Consider the following 27,608-nt stretch of genomic DNA (forward strand, 5'->3'; position numbering starts at 1 on the left):
GTTAACGGAATACAGTCTAAACTCACTCAAGGGAACTTCGATTCCCTTCCAACTATTGAATATGTACTTTTTAGTTGGCACGTTTTTCCATACCGTTCCATTCCATTGCCGATGTAGAGCTAAAATTTTGAGTTATCGTTATCAGTCTTTGAGGCGGTTTCCAATGACCGATCGATGACGATCGATAGTTCATTCTTTGCAATGATTCACCGATGAACAGGTTTTTGGTTCATTTTTAGCCTAAATTTGTCCACTGGGAGACCGTTGAAATTCATTTTTGTTCATTTCAGAGTTTTTATAGTTCATTTTGGTTCATTTTTTATTCATTTCATGAATTTTTTGTTTCCTGGATCGTGTTATACATATAACTGAAGTTCATCGCAAACTATCGATCATCATCGATCGTTGGTCAGAAAGGGCCTCTACGTTTAGCGAATGATAACGATAATGACAACGTGTACGAAACGAATTCGATAGCAAGACTTGCAGCACTGGTGAAGTAACAGGTTGTTAAACCTTAAACATAAATCAACATAAATAGCAATACAGAAAGAAAGTCCAACTTCTCGTTATTTTCTCGTTTTTGTTCCGTTGTCTTTATTGTTGAAATCAATGTTTTATATGCGTTTTGCTCTTTCTCTCCTTCCTCTTTCATCGTTTCTTTACCGTTGTGTTGTTCTTGTTGTTGATGTGTGTCGCCGTGTGTGGTTGGATTAATTATGTTTTAAGTGTTTTGTTGTTTGCATTTCTAGCTTGCATGCTGCTTTGATTTGTTTTCTTCTCCTACTTCTTTGTTAAATGTGTTTTGTGTGTGTGTTTTATTTATGTTCTTTCAGATTATTTGCTCCTTCTCAAATAGGGTGCGCTAATAGCGGCAACGGAGACTTTTCACACCTGTTTTCTTCCCTTTCTTCATCCTCTGCTGTGTTGTTATCGGAGTTTCAGCTCAGTGCATTGACGCTACGATATTCATAAGCGATCACACCTCTCACCTTTTTATATTTACTTGTTTATTTGTTTTTTTTTTATTTGCAAATCTTATACTGTTTTAACTGGTGCTTTTCACAAGGTTTTATGTTTAACCAGTTGATGCGCGACAGCTGCGCATGTATCTTTATAGTGATTCTAGCTAACACTTCCGCTGCTGCTACGTCTGTTTGCTTTATATATGCTAGTTGTGTGTTTTTATGCTTGCGTGTAACATTGTGCCTTGTTCGCTTGCATCTGTTGCACTGCATTTTTTTTTGTTCTTTTGTTGAGTATTTTTGTTTTTGCTGTAGCTGTGTTATGTGTGTTATTGTTTATCCATCTTTCCATTGCCATTTACCATTCCTCCATCATTCCATTGCACCACACCACTTCGCGGACGTTTCGCTTCTCGAGGGGGCCGTGTGCACGACCACACCGAGATGATATAAGTTTGCTAATGCGTGTTTAATTATAAAAATATAACATTTTTAGACAAATGTTGTAATCAATCCCTTTCGGACGATATATTGTTCTGCTCTGTACTCTTTTTGTTAAATGAAAGAAGAGAAACGAACATATCATTCTTTCCAACTTATTTGTGAGCATGTTGAGTGAAATATTTAATTTCTTTGCTTGGTGGAGGGAAATAAGACGCAAATGCGGATATTTCCCTCACATCACCAGTGAATATAGTAGCGATATAAAGCGCACTGCCCATTGGAAACGTTGCGATGAAGGTGGCCAATTTTAAAAGAAGTTCAACCGGTAAACGCAACCACTTTCCACTGGTACACGGATGCGTGAGAAAGATTGAAGGAGATTGGCGAGAAAAAGCAAAAAATAATAATAAAAATTACATTAATAACTCGTGCCCAAATATATTTAGCACCAGCAGTAGCTCACTAAAGCATTTATTTCCTCACGTCGAAGAACAAAGACGTTTTGTTTTCTTTTTATTTAAAAAAAACATGCACGAAAAGCTCCTACGCGCACACCAGCAGTAGTTGTAAAGGTAGAGTTAATGTTTAAATATGGTCGTAAATCCGCCAACGGCATTTTGTTTAATTTTTGTTCACTTTCGCTTTTCCTCTCTCTCTCTTTCTCTGTCTCTCTCTCTTTCTCTCTTCTCTCTCTCTTTCTCTCTCTTTCTTATTCTCTCTCTCTCTCGCTCTCTCTCTCTCTCTTTCTCGCTTTTTTGCTATATAAGTAGCTGTTGTAGTGCAGCGCAGCAACCAGCCGTTTGATGCAAGCGTGAAGGATAGATTCGGGTCGATCAACGCAGGAATCATACGGTTATGTATCACAAAGACACGCACACAGAAACACATACTTCTCTCCTTTACCCTTTACCCAAGATGCGCTGATTATTATTTTATATTACACAAAAGGCGATTCTCAATCGGATGCACAGTTCTATGCCCTCCCACTCATACACTGTTTTATTATCAGCTAATCCAGCAGCAACGAACAATAAGGGCGAAACTGTTACTAAAATAAAACGTAGAACGCAAGGAAAATTTACAACAAAAAAAAGCAGCAACAGCAGCAGCAGCCTTTTCTCTTGCAAACTGGGGCAAAAGCGATCTTCTCACTGTTGTGTGCATTTAACACTCACGACAACAGCTAACACAAGAGAGATCCTTTTCCTGTAGCATTTGGTTGTGGCATCATTTCGTTTATGGCAAAGCACTTAGCATCAGCAAATACGGTACACTCTTAGCATCCCACACACTCGCTGTTTCCTATCTCATTACTTCCTACTTCCCCACCTCCCCGCTTGCTCGTTTAATACGGTCCTTAATTCCTGTCCTTCTTTACTACTTATCATAACCGGGCACTCTCTCTCCTCTTCCTCACAAAAGCGTAAAGAAACTTGTAAATATATGTATTTTTATATATGTGGGTGTACTTATATATGTGTCAGTATGTGTGTGTGTGTGTGTGTATAATAAACTAGAGCAATGTTTTGCGTTCTTCTCTTAACGTTCTTTTGAACTCTTGTTCACTTGCATTGTCGAAAGCGGCTCGAAAAGGAGAATCAAAACACGCTCAAGTCGTTAGGATGTAGCGCCCTGGTTAGCTAGCCTGCTTGATGATAGGGCGCGTATGTTTCCTCCCCCTGGTTTGAGTCCACTTGCACTGCTCTCGTGTTTCCCTTGTGTGTTTTTAGTTTTGTTAGAATAAATGTATAAATAGCGGCACAGAGGCGATATATGTATAATGCGTTTTGCTTGCTGTTTTTTGCGCTTTCTTCTTCCATTCGATTTGTTTCATTTTCTCTCTCTTTTGCGTAGCATAGATTACGCTGCGTAAGTACGCACCTGTGTTTTGTTGCGCTTTTTAACTATCATTACGTCTTGTTTGCTTCTCTATCCTTTGCACTGCTCTGCATGATCCTGAACCTGTTTAGATAGGCTCGTCTTCATTTGTCATTTCTTTTATTCTCCCACTCCAACAACATTGTTGCCATCGGTCATTCCCATTCCAATCGCTTTCTATTGCCATTGTTTGCTGTGACGAATGTTTTCGTTCTTTCCAACTCATTTTGCCAGTGTAATCGAAAATCACACTATTGCACCCATTTTGTTGTTGTTGGTGTGCAAAACAAGGGTGAATTCTTGAATTCTTTCAAACTTCCTTCTAGAGCAACACAACACATCACATTGGACAACCATCATATGCAGCATCAACAGGTGCCAAAAGCAAATGCATTCACATGTAAGTTCATCAATCAACCCAGATCGATGTTTTGCACGTTATTTTCTCTCGTTGAAGCTGCATCCGAGCACATCCATATCCTTGGCCCTTTTACATGTCTAATATATCAGCATACATATGTGTGTGTGTTTTTTCTTCTATAGCGACTTCTTTATGTAGTGAAAAAAGAAAGGATTGGATTGGGTAAATATTTGTTTCATTTAAATGTTGTGTTTATTTAGCTTCCTTTTTGCTTTTGCTCTATTATTACTACGCTTCCGGTTAGTATCGTTTTTAACTGCTTATGTAAGTGCTTATAGGTGTTAGTTGCGCTCCAGTTCCTCCGCGAATTTAGAAGGTTTAAACAAATGAAATTCAACATATTCAAACACGATTGATTTTATTCTTTGTATCATAAAAAGCTTAAGATGGAAAATATTGTTCACTCAAATGCATGCAATTCTTAGAAATTCTGATTCCAGATCATGATTTCTTTTCCTTTCTGAAACAATCTTCTTTATACGTCGATCTTTTTAAAAAATAATCCCGCGCACACATGCAAGAGCAATTGTAAATCCATCTTTAGATAGTCTGTTTTCACTGTTTTGTGCTCATTTTTTAGTACCTTTTAGAGTACCTATTCACTTCCGGTTGCGCTAGCGCTTATCTTTCACACACATCTTATAAATGGGCTCACTTTTGTAAAAAGTATAATACATTTAAGAAAAATTAAAAAAAATGCAGCATTGTGGCTGTGGGTTTTATCATTCCTCCTGCATACATATCATAAAGATGATGATGTTCGTTATCTAACTATCTACCTGGGTCAATGCGCAACGGTTAGTACAATAGCAGATTTGCGTTACACTTGTTTTATATGCTAAGTGTTAGACACGGCTATCTGATAATCTTGTTCAGTTGGTTCTTGTTTCCACCCATCATTGGCATTTCGTAATTGGTTGCCACTATTTTATCATCATCACACACTCGGGGGATAGCATCTTTATTTCATTTTGCATTTGCTTTTTAAATTTAATTTGGTCTTCTATCAGCATAAATCCAAAATCAATCACGAATCGCTTTAGAATGGAAAACAAAACTGGAATATAGGGTAAGACATTTTATGACATGCTATTTCTTCTTGCACTCCTCCTTTACACACACACACAATTCATGCAAAACTTCTTATCCTTGTCCGTTTAGCTCTTGGAGTTTTTTTCGCCTTTTAGTTCACTCCATTATTTAACCGGACGAAGCCGTGACATCGGTCTTTTGAGCGAGAGCCGCCTTATTTTGACGGACCAATTCCGCACGTCTTTCCTGGAATTAAACAGAAACAAGTAATCAAAAATTGAGTATTGCGGCAATATTATAACGTTGTTAAAACATTTATGTGTTCGAGAAAGTAACGTTTGGCAAACAATGACGTGTTTCTCACTGATAATTTAATCATATCACATAAGCCGAATATGGGCTATAATTGGTTGTGGTACTACAGCAGCATGTTTAATTTGGCATGATTTTCAATTTTAATTTGATTGAAGTGAATAATGAATTATTTTAACTTAAATTTTCTTCTTACAGGGTTTTCCAAATCAGTTTCGAAAGTTATTAAACATGTTATTAAAAATTGTTATTCATCGCGTGTCAAATGTTATTCTACATCGATCTGATATTTCATTTTCATCGTAATAATTTTTAATTTCTTCAGCATGATTTTCAACACTTCAGCCCGTTGTTTTTTCACCAGGGTTTGAATCCAGTTCTCATCATCTGTTGACAGATGAAGTTTTGAAAATCAAGTTCGAAAAATTAAAAATTATTATGATGAAAATGAAATATCAGAGTGATGTTGAATAACTTTTCAAACGCGGTCAGAACATTGTTTACATACATTACATTAAAACAAAATGACTTGGAAAACCCAGTATTCCACATCGATGTGACATTTCATTTCCATCATAATAATTTTTAATTTTTTCAGCATGATTTTCAACGCGTCTCAAGCTGAATTGAGTTTGACAGTTCTTTGTGATGTGTTGAAAATCTTGTGTAAAAACTGAAATTTTATTATGAAGCAAATACACCATTTGACAGCTGTTGAAAAACATCTTGCAGGCGATGAATGATGATATGCACATTCGAAAATGACTTGGAAAAACATGTATAACGGAAATAAAATGTCAGAGTGATGCGGAATAACATTTTGCACGCGGTGAAACAATGTTTACATTCGAAACTAACTTGGAGAACTCTGTGTTAGATTATCTGCTGTCTTTGTTAAAAAGTATTCGATGGAACTTTTCTGCGCTTCAAACCTTTGTTTATTGATTCACTCAACAGAAATTCATTTGATTTTTTGCTCAGTTCAACAGAATCCCAATTCAGACAGAAATGAAAATAATGAAGTTGCAGAATTTCCTACCTATTATTGTTTTGCCTATTTATTTATTTTTTGTGCCAAAATGTTACCCACATCCTACCCTTGTGTATGCGAATGTTTCCTATTTCTTATTAAAAATTAGCTTTGCAAGCGCAAACTAACAAATATGGTAGAGTTAGGTCAAAGAAGAAGCAGGATGATTGCATTATTGGAACTCGACTAGGCGATTAGTCGAATTCGCCTGATTTGAACAAATTTTACCAGATACAAGTGTTTTGTTGCAAACTGAGAGACCTTCGAACTGAATAGTCTCGCTAAATGTATTACATTTTAAACTGATAGTGCAATAACATAAATAAATCAAATGAATACACGCCATTAAAAGAAATACAACTGCATATGAAATAATTTCTCAAATAAATCTCAAATAAATGTTGTGAAAAGCATATGAAAGTACAACAACTGAAGGAAACCTACGTGCTTGCGAATGTTTTCCAATTTCTTCTGGAGCTCCTTTTCGCGGTTTTGCTCGGCAGTGGACAGCTTGTTTTCGATGATACGCGTCTTTTCGGTGGTTTTTAGTGCTTCGATCTGGTCGATGGTTGCGCGGACTTCGTTCAACTTATCAGTGTTCTGTACGTGTTGTGTGATGATGTGGATGATTGTGATGATGATCAATGAGATGAAAAATTAATTTATTATGAGAAAGTATCATTCAACAAAAGATTGCATCGTTTAAGACAAAAATGTAAAAAAAATAAATAGATAAAATATCAATAGACAAATAATAAATTACATTGTGAAGAAATTACATTGCATTTTGTGAAAAATTACACACAATAACATTGATACCAGTTTAAGAGCAGCCACAGTCAAATAAATCCACGGCCGAAACACAGAATGATACATTCCATTCCATGTTTAGTCCAGCAATCCAATCAAGCATTCAAATAAAGAATAATTTCACGAAAGTGGAACGACAAGGAAACAATTCCAAATATAGTTTACAGGCATTCCAACGGAGGAGACATAATATTGGTAGGGGTTGACACGAATGTATGATGATGATATTGAATGACATGTGTGTAACAGTATTATGAACGCGTTAATCCACCAGAATTCAATGTGCGAAAAGGATACGCGTTAAGGTCGTGTGTTAAGGTAGTTGCAACCAGAAAGTACGACAATGTGTGTACATAAAAAAGATATATAAATATCACAGTGGTTTAGTGTATGCGAGTTGTTACGAGATGTAAATGTATGGCATTGTGTCGATGGGGAAAGTGTTACATGAAATTTAAAAAGAAAAAACAAAGAAAATGAGAAAAAACAAGACAAATGTAAGGAAAAGAAAATAATTGTACAGTTAATATAAAACTCAGATAAACAACTACCGACCAAACAAGTATGTGTAAAATGCAATTAGACAAGTATGACGGTGGTCTTGATCAACTTATCAAGTAAACATGTTGATCGATCTTACTCCGATTACTCAAAACAGATTGATTTAAAACAGCATACGCTCGATTGGTATCGGGATGTGACATATTGGGTGGTCATGTAACAATTACGCGATACATACGTGTTCCTTTAGTCGATCCAAAATTTTCTTGATGTTATCGTCACGCAGTGTGGCAGCATTTCGTAGCTTATCCTCGAGATGCTTCTGCAACTCCTCAACCTTCTGTTGCTCCAAGCTCTGTCGCGTTTTCTCGATATCGGCTGCGTGAGTCTAAAATTTTGCATTAAATTTGTTGTTTAAAAATACGTTAGAGATCCATCCTTTCAAATGATTAAATGACCATTAAACTTTACCTTTAGTTTTTCCTTAATTTCTGATAGTTGCTGTACCCGCTTTTCCTCGTACTGTTCCATTTTGGTATGCAGCACCTCCTTGGCGTGTGTTTTGAATTCCTTGTCCATCTCATCCTTTTTGCGAGATGCCTCCTCGATTTTGGCCATCTTTGCCGACCAGTCAGCCATCTTTTTTGCCTCCAGCGACAGTCTGCGCTCCTCTGCAGCCTTTAGCTTCTCCTCAATTTCCTCAGCGGAAACATTTTTTCCCTGCGTTGGCGGCAGTTTTGGAAGTGCCACGTTTACGGCCGGTTCCGCAAGAATGACCTCGTAGCACAGGCCACCTTTCGATTTTTCCTGGCAACGGATTTCAGTAGCTAAAAATAAATGGTAGGAAAAAAGAGAGGTGCGTTAATTTAGGCCTTTTTGATGTTCCGATATATTACAACCCGATAACATAAAAATAACGATGATTTTGTGATGAAACTGCGCGAGAACAGGGTACGAAAATTAGAATCGCTTGGACACAGAACGAAAGGACGTTTTACATTTCGTTTTGCATTTGAGCGCGACTATTTTGGGCCTTGTCTACGCCACCGGGGTTACGAACAACATCTTTTAGTTTGACAAGGATACACACTACACCGGGTCGATATCGATGTTTCTTCGTCAAGACGTGCTATGCATTATTTATTTTGACGCAGCAGCAGCAACCACGCTTTTCGTAAACCTTTGTCGACAATTTGGTACATACCATCGAGCGTGTTGTAAATTTTATTTTAATTTCTTATCCTTGTTTACATCCCAATTTTGGTAGAGATCAAAAGTCACGAGCATTCGGACAGCCCGTGGTGTTATATTTCATTTGTTCGGCAACATTTTGCCTCGTAAGGGATTACTCAAAAGCTTTGTCAATAAAATAAAGCAACCCGGCCAAAATGAGAAAACCTTCAACCGCTGAACAAAAAAATGTATTGAACGCCCATTAAAAGAGGATCCAAAAGCTAACACGTTGCTAAAACACGGTAAAAACAACGTCGAAAGACACGAATGTGGAGGATATATACATATTTTGTTTACTTTGCGGTTTAGTTAAACCTTTACGATGGCTATACGGCCCGTGTTTCGCCTTTCACGTCGGCAGTCATCATTCGCTTTTGAGTCTTTTAACCCGTATTTCATTTATTGTGTAGTAGTGCAGAGTTTGGCTTCATGTCGCAAGAAGCCTAATCGAGCAAAATATTATTACCTCCTTTCTATGTTTTTTTCTTACATTTGATACCGCATTACACCAAATTTTGATGGTTGCATGAAACATTATTTAATGCAATTAGCAAGACACACGTTCTACTAAAAACAGTTAAAAACTACCACAACGCTTCTTTCTCCGCTGGGATTTTGAATTTGAACTGTAGTTGAACAAATACATACTAATAGGAAATTTAGTTTTGAGTAGTGCTACATTAAACGTATTAGAGCCTGGATGAATGGACAATAATATGCATATCACAAAGTTCATAGAAACATGAATAGAATCCTAACAATAGCAAAGATATATATTAAACCAACAAATTTAATCCAAAGTATGAAACCCCAAAATGAGCAATTTTCATGTGTTCGTGCCACTAACGACACATGCAGTGAGATAGGATGATACTTTATCGATTTTCCCCTGCTCCAGCAGTAGGAGATGCTGTAATACGCTCGACACAGCTCGACTGTACTTTTTTTTCTTGACAGTCTGTCTCAAATGAGCTTTTCCGCGAAGCCTGTATCCAGGAAACCGCGGGTAAACCCCCTAATCGAAATCAGACGGCCGACTATGAAAGCTATGAAACAGCCTTCTCGCACGCAGCAGCATCCTGGCGCGTCTGCTGTTTGAAAGAAATTGCCTTATTCTCATTCAATGGGGGAATTGGGGCGCGACATATGGGACACTCTCAACTCTGAGCCATACATAGATAAAAATCCTATGGGCCATCTAAAGCCTTATTAAACCAACGTATTGTTGTTTGTTGGAAACGATAGAAGGATGTGCTTGCTTTATTGGAAACTGATTAGTTACAAATAGTCTAATCTTATAACATAAAATATGTAAGCTGCTCTAATGATAGACGCGTTAGCTCCTACAAGACCGAAAGAGGATCGTTTCCCAGTCGTGCCATCTCTTTTCAAAGTAAAAGTTGATTATCCTTTTCTTTTTTATTCAGGAAGAACAAATACAGTAGTTAAAAAATCATATCCTTATAATCAATCAACGTCATTGCAAGAAATATTATTTTCTATTTTGGCCAGGGTTTCATGCTTTCCTTTGTTTCAATCTCATCATGTCACCTGCATACCAGGGCAATATGGAAAATACAATTGTTGATTGATTTAAATTTAAATCTTGCACCTTTGACATAACAGATTGTTGAACCATTTTTACCCAATAGCAACATCAGTGCACCGTGGAATACATTTTACAGTACACACCAAGCATAAAAGTGATCAGATTCAAAAAAGCAGAGCGAGTAATTAACTTAAGCTTAACAATTGTTTTCATGCAGACAGTCAGATCCGTCTCTCTTTTGCTGCACTTTCAAACAATTATTTGCTCGGCGGATTATCGTTGAATCCCCAGTAGTAAAGGTTTCTGAATGAAGCTCACCGTTCAGCCTTCGTTACTGCGCAATTAAATCCTGAAAACAATTCTAGTCCCACAAACGATGCCGCGTTCTGTCCCTCCCGCTACACTCCTTAATGAATCCGTTGACGGGGGCAGCACAAAAACATCTGCCTTTCAGGAAAATGCCGGGCGTTTTCTTTCACAAGCTTAACGTTGCTATTTGCTCCTGATTCACGCATACAATCCCAAGTTCAGTCCGTTTAAATGGGCTATGCAGGACACCAGAAAACTTGTGCGAAAATTTCAAAGCAACGACGGAAGAGGCAATAGACTTTTCATTAAATAATAAGCGCATCAAGCACATTCCCGGTGGGGGAGACCCAAAGAAACAACAGACAACAGAAAGTGAAAGATGATTTCCCTTTGGTCCCTTCGCAATTCATTTCAATTTTTTTGCCGGGAGACGCTGATTTGTTTAGCCTCACCTTTGTGGATTTATAAAACTATTTTTCTCTTTATTGTCTATGAAATTTTTCTTGTTTTAATGAACTGATTCCTATGAAGCTTTTTTCTCTCAGCAAAATTGTAAACCCCATTAAGAATCTGTTACAATGAGTGCGTAACACACAAACAGAGGATGTGTCTGCTTAATAGCATTGTAGCTATGCTTTGTGCATCACATCACAGCTAGGCTTTGACATTTTCCGTGTTATCTTGATAGATTCAGGTAATAAGGTATAAAGCCGAATCTAATCGTAGAACTGCAAATTCCTTGAAATTTCGGAACGTGATTGGTTTCCCAACTGGTCAAATGAGTCTATTAAGCGAAGCGTTGCATATACATAACATCAATATGGTATTTTTGGTACGCCATTGCATCATTGTTAACGTAAAGAAGATAATACAAACATTTAAAGTAAAACTCTATGAAAAAATGTACCCCTAACAAGCACTTGAAAATCGCCGAAAGAACTACGTAGCAAAGAACTACGATTCTGTGGCAGAGCATATTTAAAACAGCTATACGAACAGGCCGTAGTTATGCAGTTGATCACAAATACGTATTCATACTAGTGTTGGGTTTCATGAATCTTTCGTTCAGATTCATTCATTTGAATCTTGGTGATGAGTGATTCGATTCTCGAATCGACTCTTCAAAAATTCATGAATCTTCAAAGATTCATGAATCTCCAAGGATTAAAGATTCCAAGATTCATGTATCTCGAAAGATTTATGAATCTATAGGATTCATAAATCCATTAAAATCCATATATCTCGAAAGCCAATATAGGCTGGTATGATCACGTAGGTTGTTACTCCAAAAAGAAGAATAATGAAAAGCTCATGTGCTATGAATCTCTGGAGATTTATGAATCCCTTGAAATTCATAAATCCCTTGAGATTCGTGAATCTTTTGAGATATATACATCTTTCGAGAACCTAGAATCTTTGAAGATTCATGAATCTTTGAGTTTGACGATTCTTTAAGATTCATGAATAATTAAAATCGAGATTCAGAATCATTGGATCATTTCAAAGATTCATTTAGATTTATGAATCTGAATCAGATTTACCCAGCACTAATTCATACCTGCCTATATTCCTGCCTTCCTATGCTTAATACTACTCCATGGGCGGAGGCTAGAAGAGCTTTATGAAGATCAAACTATTGTTAACTTTCAAGACACATACACAACCATAAACCAACAAAGTAGACTAAACAATTCCCAGAAAAAAAAAACAAATCAAATCGCTTACACGAATGATTAAAGCCCCAATAATTCGATCAAAGAGGTTCTCCTAGGAGTACACTAGCTACCATTCAAGGACATGTTGTATCTGGGGCTTGAAAACCCTTGTTAGTCAGGATCAGTGTCAGCAAAACACAATCAGCAAATCAAATCAGAGCCGTCGACCCGTCCGCGAGTATATTTTTCAATTTGATTTTCATCGATCCAACGACGTAACAAAATTTTTTTTTGCAATTCTTTAGATTTGAACATCGTCGGGCATTTTGCAAAATCGTGCGGATAGACAACTGTACTACGGGTCCGCCTTAACATACATTAAATTGTCACACTGTTTGCTGTTTAAGCCACCTGTGAAAACAAAACAAATACTTCGACCGAAGATACAACTGTTGCTGTTTATATACTATCACCAGTTCATTAAATATTATAGCTTATTGAAAATATTAAATTAGAAGCAATACGACAAAGCTGTTTCTCCTGAATAAAGAAAGGACTAAATTTGAAAATTAAAATTAATTTAAATAATATCGATGCACTATCAATCATTCATACCTCACAAATATCAATCAATAAGAAGAGAAAAAAATCACAAACCCATTGCTCGTGGAATCGGATGTGAAGAGGCAGTGAGTAAGTGTTTCGATCGATTTTCATCAGATAAGAACAACCGACAATACGTCGTGTTGACGACTGTAGCAAAACTAGCAGTTCGCTTGCGTGACCAGACATATTGGCTAGACACTTTGGTTCTATTCTCGGGCCTTTTCCTCTGTATGCCATTCATTTGGCGACGACAATCGATCAAGGCAATAAACAAAACAATACGATGGCGTCAATTTGCCAAGTAATATTAGGGAAACAATTTCCTCCTTCAACGTTGGTAGTTTTCGAACTATTTTATTTTATTATATTTCTTATCTTATGTTTTATACACATTTATCGTTTTATTACTTTATTATACTTTTTAGTTAATTTTATAATTGTCATGTTGTATTTCTGAATAACAAGTATATTTATATAAAATATGCTATCAATATGAAAATTAGCATGGAAGTTATTAAGATTATCATCAAACGTTTAACCAAGCAAAAAGAATAAATAATGTACATTTTACCGAGAAATTTAGTATGAAAATTATATCAGCAAAAGTAAAGGAACTTACATATGAACAGCAACATTCATATATACTTACTTATGAACTTTACTTTTTTGGACGCTTTTGGCTGTTTGGTGCGAGTTTTGGTCGGCTTTTTTGTTGGAGCAGATCGTCGATTGACTATCGGTTCGCGTATTTGACGGTGTCATGAGTGATAGGCGAAAGAGTTAACATTTTAGTATCGGTCTTGATGCAACTTTAGAGACAGAACAATACGTAAAGATTTGTTTGGCGGAACGAGGAAATTCTCTTTGAAAAGTTCTTAATGAAAATAAAGAAAATACAGGGTTTTCCAAGTCGCTTTCGAATGTGAACATTGTTATTCACCGCCTGCAAGAACCTATTCTACTTCACTCTGATATTTCATTTTCATTATAATAATTTTTAATTTCTTCAGCATGATTTTCAACACATCAATGATTTCTTGCCATCGTTTTTTCACCTGGGTTTAAGTGTTGAAAATTATGCTGAAGAAATTCTTACGAAGAAAATGGAATATCAGATTGATGTGGATTACCATCTTGTACGCGGCGAATAATCTGAACTGTCGGGAGATTTAAAGTTTGGTTTGGTTTTGTCGTTTTGTCGTCTGATTGTAATTGTTGTCCATGCCATGTCCTGCTCCCTCGCCGTTGTTATGTTCCACAAATAATTTTCCATTACGATCATTAGTTTCACCACCATGTTTATAGTTTCACCATAAACAACTACGTTTATCCATCCCGATCTCATCCTACCTTTTCATCTAATAACCCTGCTATGAAATGACTGCAACCATTTTTTGGTGAGATTTTTGGCTTCATTTTGAGCAACGAATACTACTCGTTCTTCCCCCACACTCACAGAAACGAGTTATAGCAAACTCTGCTCGACTGTGACTTCTCCCATAAACACCTCTAAACTAACCGCTAACGTCCAACCAAGAAAGGTCCTGCAGATGAACGCTGTGAGAGTTTCTGTTTGGATAAGAACCATTCAGAGCAAGCTAATTCGATTTGACCATCATTTCCCCTCTGTGACAATCTAGGGAATAGTACGCTCATTAATTTCATTTCCTCTTTAACGCCAACGGCAACCAGTTCGACCAACGGGAAGCACGGTTATACGTACGACCACTAACAGAGGCTGGCTCATCGAGCTACAACAGTATAGCAAGCAGGAAACAAGTCGGCCTCGCGATGAAACGATGGAAAATTCGCTGACAACAGTATTCAGTACGGATGGTGCCACATAATTGCAATGGTTTCTCAAATCGCATCTGTTTTTATCTGTTGGCCGACGTCACAAAAAAATCATCTTCCAATAGATGCCACAGTACCGCACAAACTATGACATATAATATTGTCTTCTGGGAGAAAGAAGCACTGAATCAACTATGATACACTGATGACGAACGTCAAAAAAGTGTATGTGTTTGTATTAAGCTCGTGTATTATTCTGATTTTGTTTTTTTCCAGTTCCCACTTGACTTTATGATTCAATAAAAAAACCCTATTCAATTGTTTTCAAAGTTGTTAAAATGTTACCATGTATCGTTTTAAATATTCACTTTTTGTCATATAAACTTATTCAAACTTATGAAATCAATTTAACAAAATAAAATATAATTGCCGCTTCACAATCATACATACATATATAATAACTTCTTATCTTTTTATTCGACGCAACAACTATCTTAGACTTAAGCCTGCTATAGACCACCAGTGGCGTTGGTTAGCTTCTTGGTTCACCAATAGTAAATAGTTATTCCTACGGCTGCGTACGGGGAGAGGTCGCTCCATACGAGTATTGAACCCATGACGACTGTGTTAGGCAACTACTCGTAGATATATCAAGAGTATCAAAACATTAATTTTCCACCTGAGATGAATGTTCAGGTAAATGTCACACGACTAATGCATTCACATAATTATTGTGTTTGCAAAGAATGTTAATCTTTTGCTGTCATCCCATAAAAACGCCATCAAAATCTGCAAAATTTCCATCAATGCTTTTGGATGTGTACCAAACTGAGCAATTCCGTTCGTGACCAAGTACGTGATGTGCTTCCCATTGAATCTTAGTTATCTGATTTAGGCGGAATTTCTCTTTACCACCAGCTATCGCGATTGCCAAATTTCGCCATTGTCCATAACATAATGCTAAATTTATACAGTTGTTATGATTGGATCAAAACATTCTATTCAATTCTCATTACGCAAGCTAATCAGAGCACTGTGTTATAATTCCACAAGATACGAATCTACACAAAATTATCGTTTGTAATAATGATAATCGAGTTCGGAGTTGTTGTTTTTTTTGCTCCAATTTTTTTTTGTTTCATGACCCACAGATCATTTCATGTTCATGTTTAAAGAACGGTGAGTTCGTCTTTAGATATTCAATCTAAAGTTGGTCACATAGTGTATGGCACACAGTTTTCAATTTCCTTAAACAATCATTTGAGTGATCCTAATGAAGCATGATGGTCTCATATAGGTTATTTTTGGTATCTAAATCTCCATCCAAAGTACAGCACTCCGAAAATTTAGTACTTCGTTCTAAAGTAGTACTTCATTTATTATTTTTTCGTTACCGCAAAGGAGTGATTGTTTTGCTCTGCGAACGATGAGTCACATACATTATCAAATGCAGCCGTAAGTTGCTGCACTACATGTCGTCCTTTTGATAGGGGCTCAAGTATTTTCTTGTTTTCCGCAATTCCCTCTCCTCCACCCATGTTTGGATTGCTTTTTCTTTCAGCCTCAATTGTGCGCTTCAAGCGTGATGGTTAGATGCCAGCCTGAAAAGGGTTGTTGGCTCCCATTGCAACTCCAACAGTAGTGGCTCCAATTCTGCGTCAAAAACTTGATTCTCCCCTCCTATAGGTGACTGCTTACTAATTTCTCCCCGTAGGCTAGCCACATTGGAGTCGAAAGGCTTGCGCAGGAGAAAAAAAACTCAACCCCCTTTTACGCCAATGAGCTCGCTCACTAACTCGAATCCCCAGCTTTCTAGGTAGACGGAAGAAAAAGTTGAAACAAAAAACTGCAGTGGATGGAAATTGCATTCCAGGTACGATGCCCAAATGTTTGTTGCCAGCAAAAGCAAGCGAAAGAAAAGGAAAGGGGGAATCAAGGATTAAAGCATGTGAGAATCATTGCTTTTAATGTTCGTGCAACATGAAATCCAACCCCACACACAATTGCGTATGACGTATTTGTTAGTTCGTTAGTCACATGCCGTATACCTTGCACCAAGGCTGGCTGGTTAGGCCAAAGGATTGAAAACATGCTAGATGCATCGTGCGGCAGATCCATCAAGGGAAACAGGAATCCTTATTAAAACATACAACCGCTTCCTCACTATGGGGAAGGAAACACGATTGCAGATATTCATTATAAAACTAACGTCACTGCTCCTATAGAACCACGCCGCGACCTACCACCACTTTCTTATGCAATAGGACACTAACCAATACATTTTTTTTCTGTTGAGTTAAAATTACGAGTCTTTATAGTGACTGTTGATGTTCACAATCTTTATAACGAGCATGAAGGGTGTTAATCGTGTTTAAGTATCCGTGTTAAAAAGTGTTATACAACTCATAACATTAGCCTATACCTCACGGATCCTAGAACTGATATATCTAACATATGTCAGTTTATTTTTCCGTGAAGAAAAATATCAAATTTTCAAGCAAAATTCTCACAAAAAAGGTAAAACCCTTGCTCTGGTTTCCTGACGCTGCAGTCTATACATACATAAGCCCAATTTATGCATTTGTTTTTTGGCAGCATGCCATCCGTTCCGCAAGCTCACACCCTAATTTGAACTCAGGATAATTTTAGATGGATCGATCCATGTGAACTTTGCGATTTAGGAACACATTCTTATGCATGGCGCACCAATTAAATTTTCCAATGATTCATAGAGATTGATTCATTCTTACATAACCTTCTGTCCGACAAATGCATCGCCAATCAGTCCTATAATCCACAACTTTTCAATGTTGATTGATGACACGACGAATAACATATGCAAAGTCTGCTCTAATTCAAACCTATAATTGTGAAGCCTACCTAAACATCTTAAAGTAGAGGAAGAAACAGCATGCAAATTTTCTATTTTAGACTTATACATCTGTACTCAAACATCAAACCCACCAGAGTTCAAATAAAGGAATGAAGAGCTCATATGAAGAGAAAAGGGCTGCACAATCATTAACGAAGTGAAGACAATACAGCAGGAAAATTGAGGCGAAACATTTATTTCTTTCTCCGTCAGCTGCGTGTACGTGGCCGGCATCACTAAGTACATTCTTCATTTCTCGTGATGATGATGATATTCCAAGAATCAAAATTGAAGGTGACTTTCAGTAGCTTGCGGTAAAGTACAATCCTTACATATTTGTATTGTAGCCATTGGTTAACGTGACTAAAACGATTTGAAAATTATTTCAGCACAAAACAAAAGAAAAACCTGAACGTATTCCTTTTCAAAAACATATTTCATTATAGTTTTTTAACAAACTTTAACAAACTAAACTTCACGACAAAACCTTTCCTAATGATAATGGTGAAAACGTAAACCTACCTATGCACATACAGTAAGTACAATAATGCTAAAGAGAGTTTCAACATTTAAAAGTTGTGCCATACGAACCCACCATATCTCCAAGAAGTAAAAATATAAAGATGCCGGCTACGGCAACGAGCAGGAAAAATCGAATTCACCGAATCAAGGGGAAAACAGTCTATGGAGACGACGCAGTCGAAAGCGATAAAACGGCTGCGACCGACCGTCGTCTACTGTAGGATGAGTCATCCACAGGCTCGCACACCAGACTCTTCCAAGGACCTAAAAGCAAGAACCCCGCACACGGACCAACAGCGACGACTGTGGGGCTTTTCTTATTTATTTTGTGCACATAAAGTTATATAATCCTTCGAGCGACGTTTCCCCCCAACGCCTGGCATCTTGTTTCGTGATTCACCTTCACGAAACCGGTGGCTAATGGGGGGGGGGAACTTACAGAAAAAAAATCTTCTGTTTCATTCTCGTTCTCCATAAAGTTTCTTCCCTTTCCGCAATACCCTACTGCAGACAGAGTGAAAATTGCGAACGGATGCGTGCTTTTCTGGACAAACTCGTACCTTTTGCAGACGCGGAGCCATATTACTTATTCATGGCCACCGGTGACCGCTGGGGCCAGCATGCGTCTCTACCTTTCTGCCGTCATCATTTCCAATGCTGGATAAGTTTCACCTCGATGCCCAATTCGTAAGAAACCAAATGATGGAGCGGTTTTTAACAGTCGCTAATAATGGAATACATTCTGTGGTTCAACTATTGATCGCTCAAAGACATAAACTTCATTGAATCGAAGAGTAACATAGCTTTAAAGTCGAGTGAGTCATAGTCATCGGTCAACAAAAGTTTTATGTCGTAACAATTTCAAATCATAATTTTTGTTCCAGAAGAATACTTCTCGGGAGCCAAACAAAGCTTTACATATGTATATAAGTATTTGGAAAAGGATCTGCGCAAACATTAAAGGAAGCTGACACGGCGTCTGTGAAGCATTTCCATCTCCAATTGCTTCTTCGTCTTATGTTGCTTATCAATGGTAGAATCGCAACATCTCGACCATTTCGCATCCTGCCTGGCATTTCCTTTTCCAGCATCTGATCGTATAAATCTTCCCTTACCTGCCGGCAGCACAGGGGCTCGACACGTGTGGCAGAAGCACTGCATCACGGAGTCTCGTACTAATCCAATCAACATTTTGTCGAGCAAAAATGTGTCTTACAACAATCGAGAGAAAATTTATCACCAAATAATGCACGTACACACTGGATCCTAGGGACGATTGACACTTCAAGTTTGCCACCTGTAGTTTTTTTTATGAACTGTTGGATATGATATTACCCACTGTTATAAATCACACTGATCAATAGTAGCAGAGCTTTTGCTTTGACGATGACAAGCCGCCGATACTCGATAGACTTATTCCTGGTCGAAGGAAGTCAGAGTTAGAGCTTTTTCTGTTTACTAAGACAATTAACATAAATTTTGACCACTATTAAGCAATAGGCTGCATCAAAATTTGATGATACGGTGAAAGATTGAGATTACACTATACTACATTTCCTTACTATATTTTATATATAGCGAGGTCCTATGCTCTTCAACAGCTGTGATAGAATAATGAATTTAGTTGTACTATTTTTTAAGATTGACAACTTAAGCATATCATTCGATATTGCATACACGGAAAACGCCAAGAATTATAATGAATATCCAATCATTTCATTTGATACCTGATACACCTGGACTGAAGCCGCATTAAACCATCAAATCAAAAGCTGAACCAACGAAAACTCCATCCATGCACTAAGTCATTTGGCAACCTCCTTCAGCCAGCAGTGGTGGTTCGATTCTGTCACCAATATATGTGTATATATTGGTAGACTTTTCCGGCACCTGTGTGTCTGTGTTCCGGCTATAAAATGAACTCTGCTTTTCACACCGGCGCTAAGCTTATTTCAAACCCACCATGCACACGCACACTTCTTGACTTGTACAGCTCTGCGAACCGAAAGAAAAGCGAAAGGATAATTCGAGATTCGTGTCCAACCAGCGACCTGCTGTAAGCTTAGCAAGGCTGTCAGTGGCATGTACTGTATACGCATGCACTAACAAACGCGCTGCACTACGCGTTCACAGACACACACAAACCAATAAGCATCAGGGCGGGGCATTCTATGTTAAGGAAACTCTAACAGACAGTGACCAGCTTGGTTCTTTTTTTATCCTCCAAATTGGTTCAAAAATAGGAATATAGAATTACCCCTTGGTAAGTAACAGAATTGTAGTATAAAACAAATCTCAAACATGTGTAACGGATTGTAATTATTATCAAACTAGTAATATTTCTGTCCCATGATTGTTTCCAATTCCATCCTGTTGAAAATGCTGGTAATCTAACAACGATACGCCACAAACTTTTTTTCTACATACATATACATATAATCACAATCATTCACTTAAACAAACATTCGTCTATACGGTACACAAAATACTCATTTTGATCGTCCATCTATTTTTTCAAGTATCTAGTAATGTCTTAAATAAAACGTTTTGTAATTTTCTCTTCACTCACGCTACTACACACCCCCCACTTTACGGAAAACGCCACGCAGTTTACTACACACGGTCGTATTACAATACAGCCACCAAACAGAGCGATGTCTAAAACAGGACTGAGCTATTCGCCACCAGGATACACACACGGCGATGGAATCTTAAAGCAGTGCGAGGGGGCTCTGAAACGGAAAACTGACAGCATTCCCATTCGTCCGCGTTCGGGAAAGCGGTACGAAATAGGATCTCTTGAATATTGCCGTCGCAGTCTAGAGTTTCCATTCTCCCTACTCTACACCACCCTACAAGAACGCACACACGCTTTGCTTTTTTCCGCAAGCGAGGAGTTTTTTTTTACCTTTTGTTGCGACACACGAAGGACATCTGTGTGATGGAAAATCGATCGATAACACAGGTCCGGCGTGAGTATCTGTCACCAATACAAGCGCATACCAGAAAAGCCAAACTGCACACTCGCACACACAATCGAGCCGATGGATTTTCTGCGCAGGACGAGCTTTTTCCAGTCGGTGTTTGCAGGAAATGCTGCCGTCCCCATGACCCACACACAAACACACACATACCCGCAAATACACACTCAATCATGCGACTCCTATGCTGAGGGTAAATGCTCGTAAACAACCTAAAAAGCCTCTAAAGCGGCCGGTTTTTTTTATTGTATTGGTGGTGGTTGGCTGGAGACCTGAACAGCTAGTCAGACGGTCCCTTCTTAGTGGGGGTGTGATTGTAAAGAAGAAGTAAAACGTTTCGTTTCATCATCCTTTTAGTTTATCCGTTGGAAAGACATTCCATTTGCAATACTTACACGGTCGCTGCCGGGAATCCATGGATGAGTATTTACCGAAGATATTTTACAGGTTATTTTTTTAAACAAAGTCATATTACTTACATTTCTTATCAATAACAATTATTTTTTATTTTAAACTGATACAACACGTAGGCCGACTCGCAACATGTTTGATGGGTCTCTAATAAAGGCTCTACAATCTAAAGCTGAGTCAGCGAAACAATCAGACTATAGGAAAAAGACAGCTCCAGGCATTGGTGCCAGTCGGCCACACACAAATCACCCGGGAGTGTGGGACGTTGTCGGCAAGTTGAACGGATATCATACTATATTATTAGAACATTGCTCTCTCCGCTCCCTGTGCCACTCGTCGACCCGTTTCCGATTCTGTCAGACCTTTCATATAAAGGACAATGTCCTACGATGCATCGAGTGCATTTATGGCACATTCTTGTTTAAAAAAAATTATTCATTTCTATTTTAATTCTTATATTTTAATAATGCCAAAAAGTGTAAACAATTGCAGTTTACAAAAGATATACAAACATATTACACACACACATATGTTGCATATTCCTGCGATAATTGTATTTCAGGCACAATTATTGCGTTGCATGCAGATAAGTGTCTCGAAACGCACCATGTCGTCGCCAGCATAAGGTTCAAAATACACACATATACACGAGTAAAGCGTGTGAGGTTCAGGCAAAAAGGTATGTCCGGTGGCAATGGATAGACACGCCGGCTCCTGCTCGTACGAGTATCAATTCCCATCTGAACTAACCCTCCGCTACTCCTCCTCTTACGACTGGAACTACCTATATGGCTGCGTTGGCGTTGGTAACATAAATCTCGTTACATTTACATTGGGGTGGCATAACCGTGCAGGTCAGTTTGATAGACAAAGAGTGTAACATTAACTATGTACATCGAATTGCGGTTCTTAATACGAGCAATAATACACTTGTTAAAAGTAATATTAGCATTGTCTCGAAGGTCATAAACAAGGGACAGCTATTTGTTAGGACATCGTTTTTCGAAATTAGCGAAGGATCATAATATTTTATTTTTTTCGATTAACTTATAGACATTTGGGCTTTAATACAAAAAAGATCTACTATTGAACGTTATTCATCACTCTTTTCCAAAAACAAATAAACAAACAATGTAATTCACACCAAAATTGTACTTTAGCTACAGCATTTTTTAAAGAGTACAACCATAATAATATCGCAACAACCATAGTCAAATCCGGCAAAATGGTTGTTGCAAAACCAAAAAATCTGATTTAAGTTTTAAAACAAGACAAGAAATATAAAAAAAAATATCGCGAATAGAATACGATATGCAAGAAAATCAATTTTATAATTCTTTTCCCTAAAAAACTTTTCAAAAATACACCTCTGTTCAGGTGTTTCAATTTTCAATCAATAAATACAGCTGCTATTTCACGAACTTTTTTCGTTATACAAAATCTTTTACTATTTCAGTTTTTTTTTTGTTGTGACGAGAAAAGTAAAAAAACGTCCAACTTTATTATGCTCAACGTCTGTGACCCGTTTCGAATGATGTTCATTTTACGACCTACGACATAGTTGCTGGAGCAATACGGTCCCAGCCTGTCTTCACGAATGTTAAACACAAAGTTGGTTTTTTTCTCATTATTGCTGCCTCGATCCTGCGAGCACACAATATGAATTTCATATCGTACTTTCCAAGAGATTCGAACTGTGCTGGACAAAACATATCAAACCTTTACGGCTTAAAATAATATTTCGAAACTAATTGAATAGAAGTGTTCTTCACAAAGGATACAGACGACAATTAATTTCTATTTATAGATTGTGGTAAATATTAAGATGAAAAGAATTATAAACCTTTCGGGCGGGTGCGTTGTCAAATGATGCGTAACATTTGAAGTTGTACATAGACGTTGTATGCATGGGGCTATTATTTGGGCTTGGGCTACACCAGTCAGAAGGCAGTATGCATCCCAGAATAGGTGGAATAATATGGCTGAAGTCATCTACTACTGTTAAAGGGTGCAGTCGTTCACCGCGAAAAGAAGCTGCTCAAGCTGTAACGCGAACCGCAGAAAGTGCGTCGACGATCTGGGTGCACCGCACGCTCCTTCTGCAAGAAGTAATACGCAACACAGCGAATCGGTAAAGATCGAGGAGTGGTTTAGTGCGCTTGCATCGGATTTTCAAACCGCTTCTCGGGTTTAAGATCACGATGAATCCCACGGAAACGATATTGGAGAAGCGAATGATTAAGACAAATGTATGCGAGATTTCCTATTGATCCGTTATTATTTTATGTGTTTTTGACTAACTTTAGGCTAAGAACTAATAATCACATGATACGTGGCAGTGGTCTATTGCAGTCATCAGCATGTTTTGCAGTCGTCTGCGAAAAGCAAACATCTTTTTTTAAATCACGTCCACGCAGTACGTATAGGGTCGAATTGACGAACCCAAAATCAAAATGTTTTTGTCGTGGAAGACTTTAAGGACGGAAAAGAGCCACTATCTAGACATAAAAGGGAAAGATACGGACGGTAGATCATTATCAAAAGGAAAAACACTATCCTATGTAAACGTTTGCAGAGATTGTAAAAGAAAATTTCTTATAATAAATAAGAAAGTATGGGAAACATGAATTATTGCCATTACTAAATTGGCATTTGCCCAATGAACTTTACCCAAACAATATCTTAGATAATTTTTTATGCAAAAATCCTTTGGTTTTGAGTTAAAAAAGACTTTTTTCACAAAATTTTACGCGGCTGAACTAATATCATTGCTTAAACTATCAACTATTTATTGTTTGTCATGTTTTGCCATTGGCATACGATTCTAGATAATCGAAGCTGAAATAAAAGAACATAAATCGCTGAATATGAGGAATAACATCTCAGAATAAGACAAAGCTTTTTTAAACAACATTCTTATTGGATAAATACATCAAATCCAACTCCCTGTTTCAAAAGTCATGTAAAACGATGCTGCCATATTAAGTTGTACAATTAATTCCACACCCTTTTTTAACTTTCTTTTTAACTAGCTCAACCATCCCACATACATCCTATACTCCCAAAATTATGGCATAAACAACTTCTTGCCAGCTTAAGCTATCGTTGACTGTATCGGTGGGGTACGTATTAAGAGCACGGGAAAAAAGGTCAAGACTGCACGACACTAATGCAAAACGTGGGTAAACGCGAAAGTGGCTGGAAAGTGAAGTGTTCCGTGGGTTTCACATCACCACTGCCTACACATTCTACTTTCCCATATACTCGACAGAAATGGAAGAAACGCAAAATCTTAACTGAACGTTCGAAATCAATCAAAATTGACATCTGGCACCATGGTAGAAAAAGAGACCATTATATCCAAAATGTTTTTGAAACATCAATAACGGGATAGGTTGGCGATTTTGACCGTTCGCACGCAAGATGCAAGGCAAGCTTTTGCTAGACGCCTCTCTTTATCCTTGTGTGTATCTGCAAAATCTTTAACAGTAGACACACATTATGTCAATATCATAACCCAGTGATGCGGAAGAAGTTTTACAAAAGAAAAATGAAACAGTCTTTTTATATGCAATTCACTCCATCACTTTGCAAAAGAGAACCGCGCAGTCAGATCAATGATGTCCTTTGTACAACTCCACTTGGAGGAAGGATTTGCGATAATGATTGCGAATAAATATTGTCTTTTTGCGCGCAAAAATTAATCGCTGCTAAATGTAATTCACCATGAAGGGCAATGTCTTGTGGACTTACCCTCGGCGCTGGATTGGATTGCCTGTTCGGTCGACATAGTGGACGCGTAGGCGGCGAATGAAGAAATGTAGCTAGAAACTGAAGTAGTTCGAAATACAATGAAGACGTACTGCGCGCACTCCCTGCTATCTACTACTGTCCGCTCCGATATATCCTTTCAGCTTGATTGTATTCTCGTGCGGTAAACTACGCCTACTTCAAGCCTGAAACAAAAGATGACATTTAATGAAATTGATCAACAGTTTACACGCATTATTTTGTTGTTAATATCGTCGAAACGCAAAAAGACACCAAGACATTTAAGCACAATGACCTTTTTTGCTGCTAACAGAAATTGAAGAGATCAAAGCCTATAAAGCGCAAAAATATGCTTCCTCTCTCAATAAGTTATCTTCCTTCACTGCAGCCATCGAACGACCCCGACCGCACATCGCGGGGTAAGGCCGTGAAGGCGGAAGAGGGAAATATTCTGCCCAAATATGGAGCGGGTTTATGGGCACGCTGAAGAGGTTGATTGGATGGTAAGCTTCTCTGTTGGCGCACGCTTCCTTTGTAGAGCTCAAGATGAATTGCCCTGCAACGGAACACGGCTCCGTGCACGGCGGCAGATAATCGACCCTCGGGTGTATATTACGAGCGCAAAATTAAAGATAGCCGCGCTGGCCGGTAGGCTGTCTGTGCGTGGGCCAATACCTTGCACGGATGTCATGTGTGTTGGGCTAACCGGTCCTACGCTCCCGACAAGGAACACCAACAAGGAAAGAAACACAGCCGAGCACGCAAGATCCAATGTCGATCTTCCGTACCCGTAGTAGCGACCACGGCGACCAACAAAAAAAAAAACAACAGCAAAAACGGTGATCAGAGACATAAAGCTAACAATTGAGACTTTAGCGATGCATCTACGGGAAACTGGAGAAGCTCTCGATCGGAAACTGAAACTGCTTTCTATCGAGGGGTGCTTGGCCCTTTGGCGGATGCAGAGAGAGAGACGTTTACGATGCGACCACGCCAACGTAAAACGTGATTCATAAACTGTGCGCATCCAACCAGACAGACAGACAGGCAGACGCGCGCAGACGGCATTGAAGGGGGGTTGAGTTCTGCTTTACTTTATACTCCCCCCCCCCTCAGGTTCGCTGTTGCTATTATTATTATTGCTCCCAGTACATACATAATGAGAGCCGATCAAACATGGTGGAGGTGTCGACGACTTCTTTCTCGTCAGCTTCCTTTTATGCGCGCAAAACCAGAATTTCCACCCCGACTGCAAAAGAAAGTGCAAGTTTAGCAGTGGCAATGCCATCTTTGATGGACAGAGCGCACGTTAGACTGGTGCTGTTTGCTTCAGTAAGAGTAAAAGTGGCTGCAAAGTGCAGGAAGCTGTAAGAGGACTAGGATTGGATCGTTTGAAGTGCAAGAGCCAGTATCGATGATAAGAGTAATGTTTGTACTTTCTCCCATTACGGAGGATGTAATAGATATCTACCGGATTGATTGGCGATGTTTGGAATACATTTTACAGCTTTTCTCATGATGAAAAAAAAATCCGTTAAAACGTGAGTTTCTTTTCAGGCTGACTTAAATGTATCAATTAAGTTAAATTTTCTGTAATCTTCGTGTATTCTATAGAAGCATATTACGCGGAAATATGGACGATTTGCAGGACAGCTGGCTAAACTACGCTCTAAAACACAGGCACATTTCTTTGTATGCGGTTGTAACCCCTCGCGGAAACCATTGAACCGGACCGCACACACGCCATATGCATCCGTCTACTGTGTGCGAACGGAACAAAGCAACCATTGCGCTCGCTACCGACGATACCACTGCGGAGAGCGAGCGGGCGGGATTCCATGGCCCGAGAACAAGGGAAATTTTGGTAGCGACGAGCCTACGAAACTACGACGTCATTTTCGTTCCCTCGCACACAACGAAACGACGTTCTCGAACGAACGGGGGGTAACGAACGGCACCACCAGGCACCAAAATCAACGATACACATAATCGTATCCCCTTTGCCTTACTCCTTTTGCCTAACAAAACGACGATGCACGCAGCAGTGGAATGAAAGCGACGGAACAACCGTGTGTACACTTACCTACCGAGAATGCCAGTTCTGCAAATGAGTGCACCAACACCAAAAACGACTGTTAAAATTTGAGTGTAAAACAATTACCACTTCGTTTTAGTGTTAAAAAAAAGACAACTACATGTAATAACGTTCACAGGACACGAGAACAACGGGCTACACTTGCGCTCGGGGTGCGATTTCAAATTGAATTGAATCCAGCGCAACTCGATTGAATCAGTTTTACAGTTGCCGTTTGGGAGAGAACCGTTTCCATGTAAGTGCTCTCGCAGAGACGCACTCTCTCTCTCTTCTGCGCTCGCGTGAAGGGTGCAGAAAGGTTCGCTCTCTCGCTCTCTCTGCTGCAGCTCTATGCAGCACAAATTTATTTGAAAGAGCTGTTGCAGTAAGTAGTATTAGCCATGTTTCTTTCGCAAAGCGCGACATTCGCGTATACAG

At 38.5% G+C, this 27,608-nt stretch overlaps 1 protein-coding gene across 6 annotated transcripts; it reads right to left on the minus strand.

Annotated features, from left to right (window-relative positions):
- Positions 1-1,237: 1,237 nt before the first annotated feature.
- LOC120902308 (stathmin) lies at positions 1,238-27,367 on the minus strand. 6 transcript variants are annotated; one of them, XM_040310971.1, is made up of 7 exons: positions 20,503-20,625; positions 19,049-19,352; positions 13,395-13,478; positions 7,865-8,220; positions 7,632-7,781; positions 6,527-6,682; positions 1,238-4,986 (listed from the first exon to the last, which is right to left on the minus strand). In XM_040310971.1, the coding sequence occupies exons 2-7, from the start codon at positions 19,122-19,124 to the stop codon at positions 4,909-4,911; spliced, it is 900 nt and encodes a 299-aa protein (XP_040166905.1). In that variant the 5' UTR covers positions 19,125-19,352; positions 20,503-20,625; the 3' UTR covers positions 1,238-4,908. The 6 variants fall into 6 exon arrangements, with proteins under 6 accessions (XP_040166905.1, XP_040166907.1, XP_040166906.1 ...); XM_040310973.1 differs by having other exon boundaries at positions 19,049-19,249; positions 20,503-20,593; XM_040310972.1 differs by having other exon boundaries at positions 20,515-20,530.
- Positions 27,368-27,608: the final 241 nt, after the last annotated feature.

The sequence above is a fragment of the Anopheles arabiensis genome, chromosome 3 (assembly GCF_016920715.1).
Source record: "Anopheles arabiensis isolate DONGOLA chromosome 3, AaraD3, whole genome shotgun sequence".
Taxonomy (NCBI): Eukaryota; Metazoa; Arthropoda; class Insecta; order Diptera; family Culicidae; genus Anopheles; species Anopheles arabiensis.

Bases quoted from the DNA above. Each gene is read 5' to 3' on its own strand.
- LOC120902308 (XM_040310971.1), bottom strand. From the start codon at position 19,124: ATGTTGATTGGATTAGTACGAGACTCCGTGATGCAGTGCTTCTGCCAC. The intron at 7,782-7,864 runs GTAAAGTTTAAT...GCAAAATTTTAG, and splicing joins AAATTAAGGAAAAACTAAAG to ACTCACGCAGCCGATATCGA. The intron at 6,683-7,631 runs GTATGTATCGCG...CAACACGTACAG, and splicing joins TGGATCGACTAAAGGAACAC to AACACTGATAAGTTGAACGA.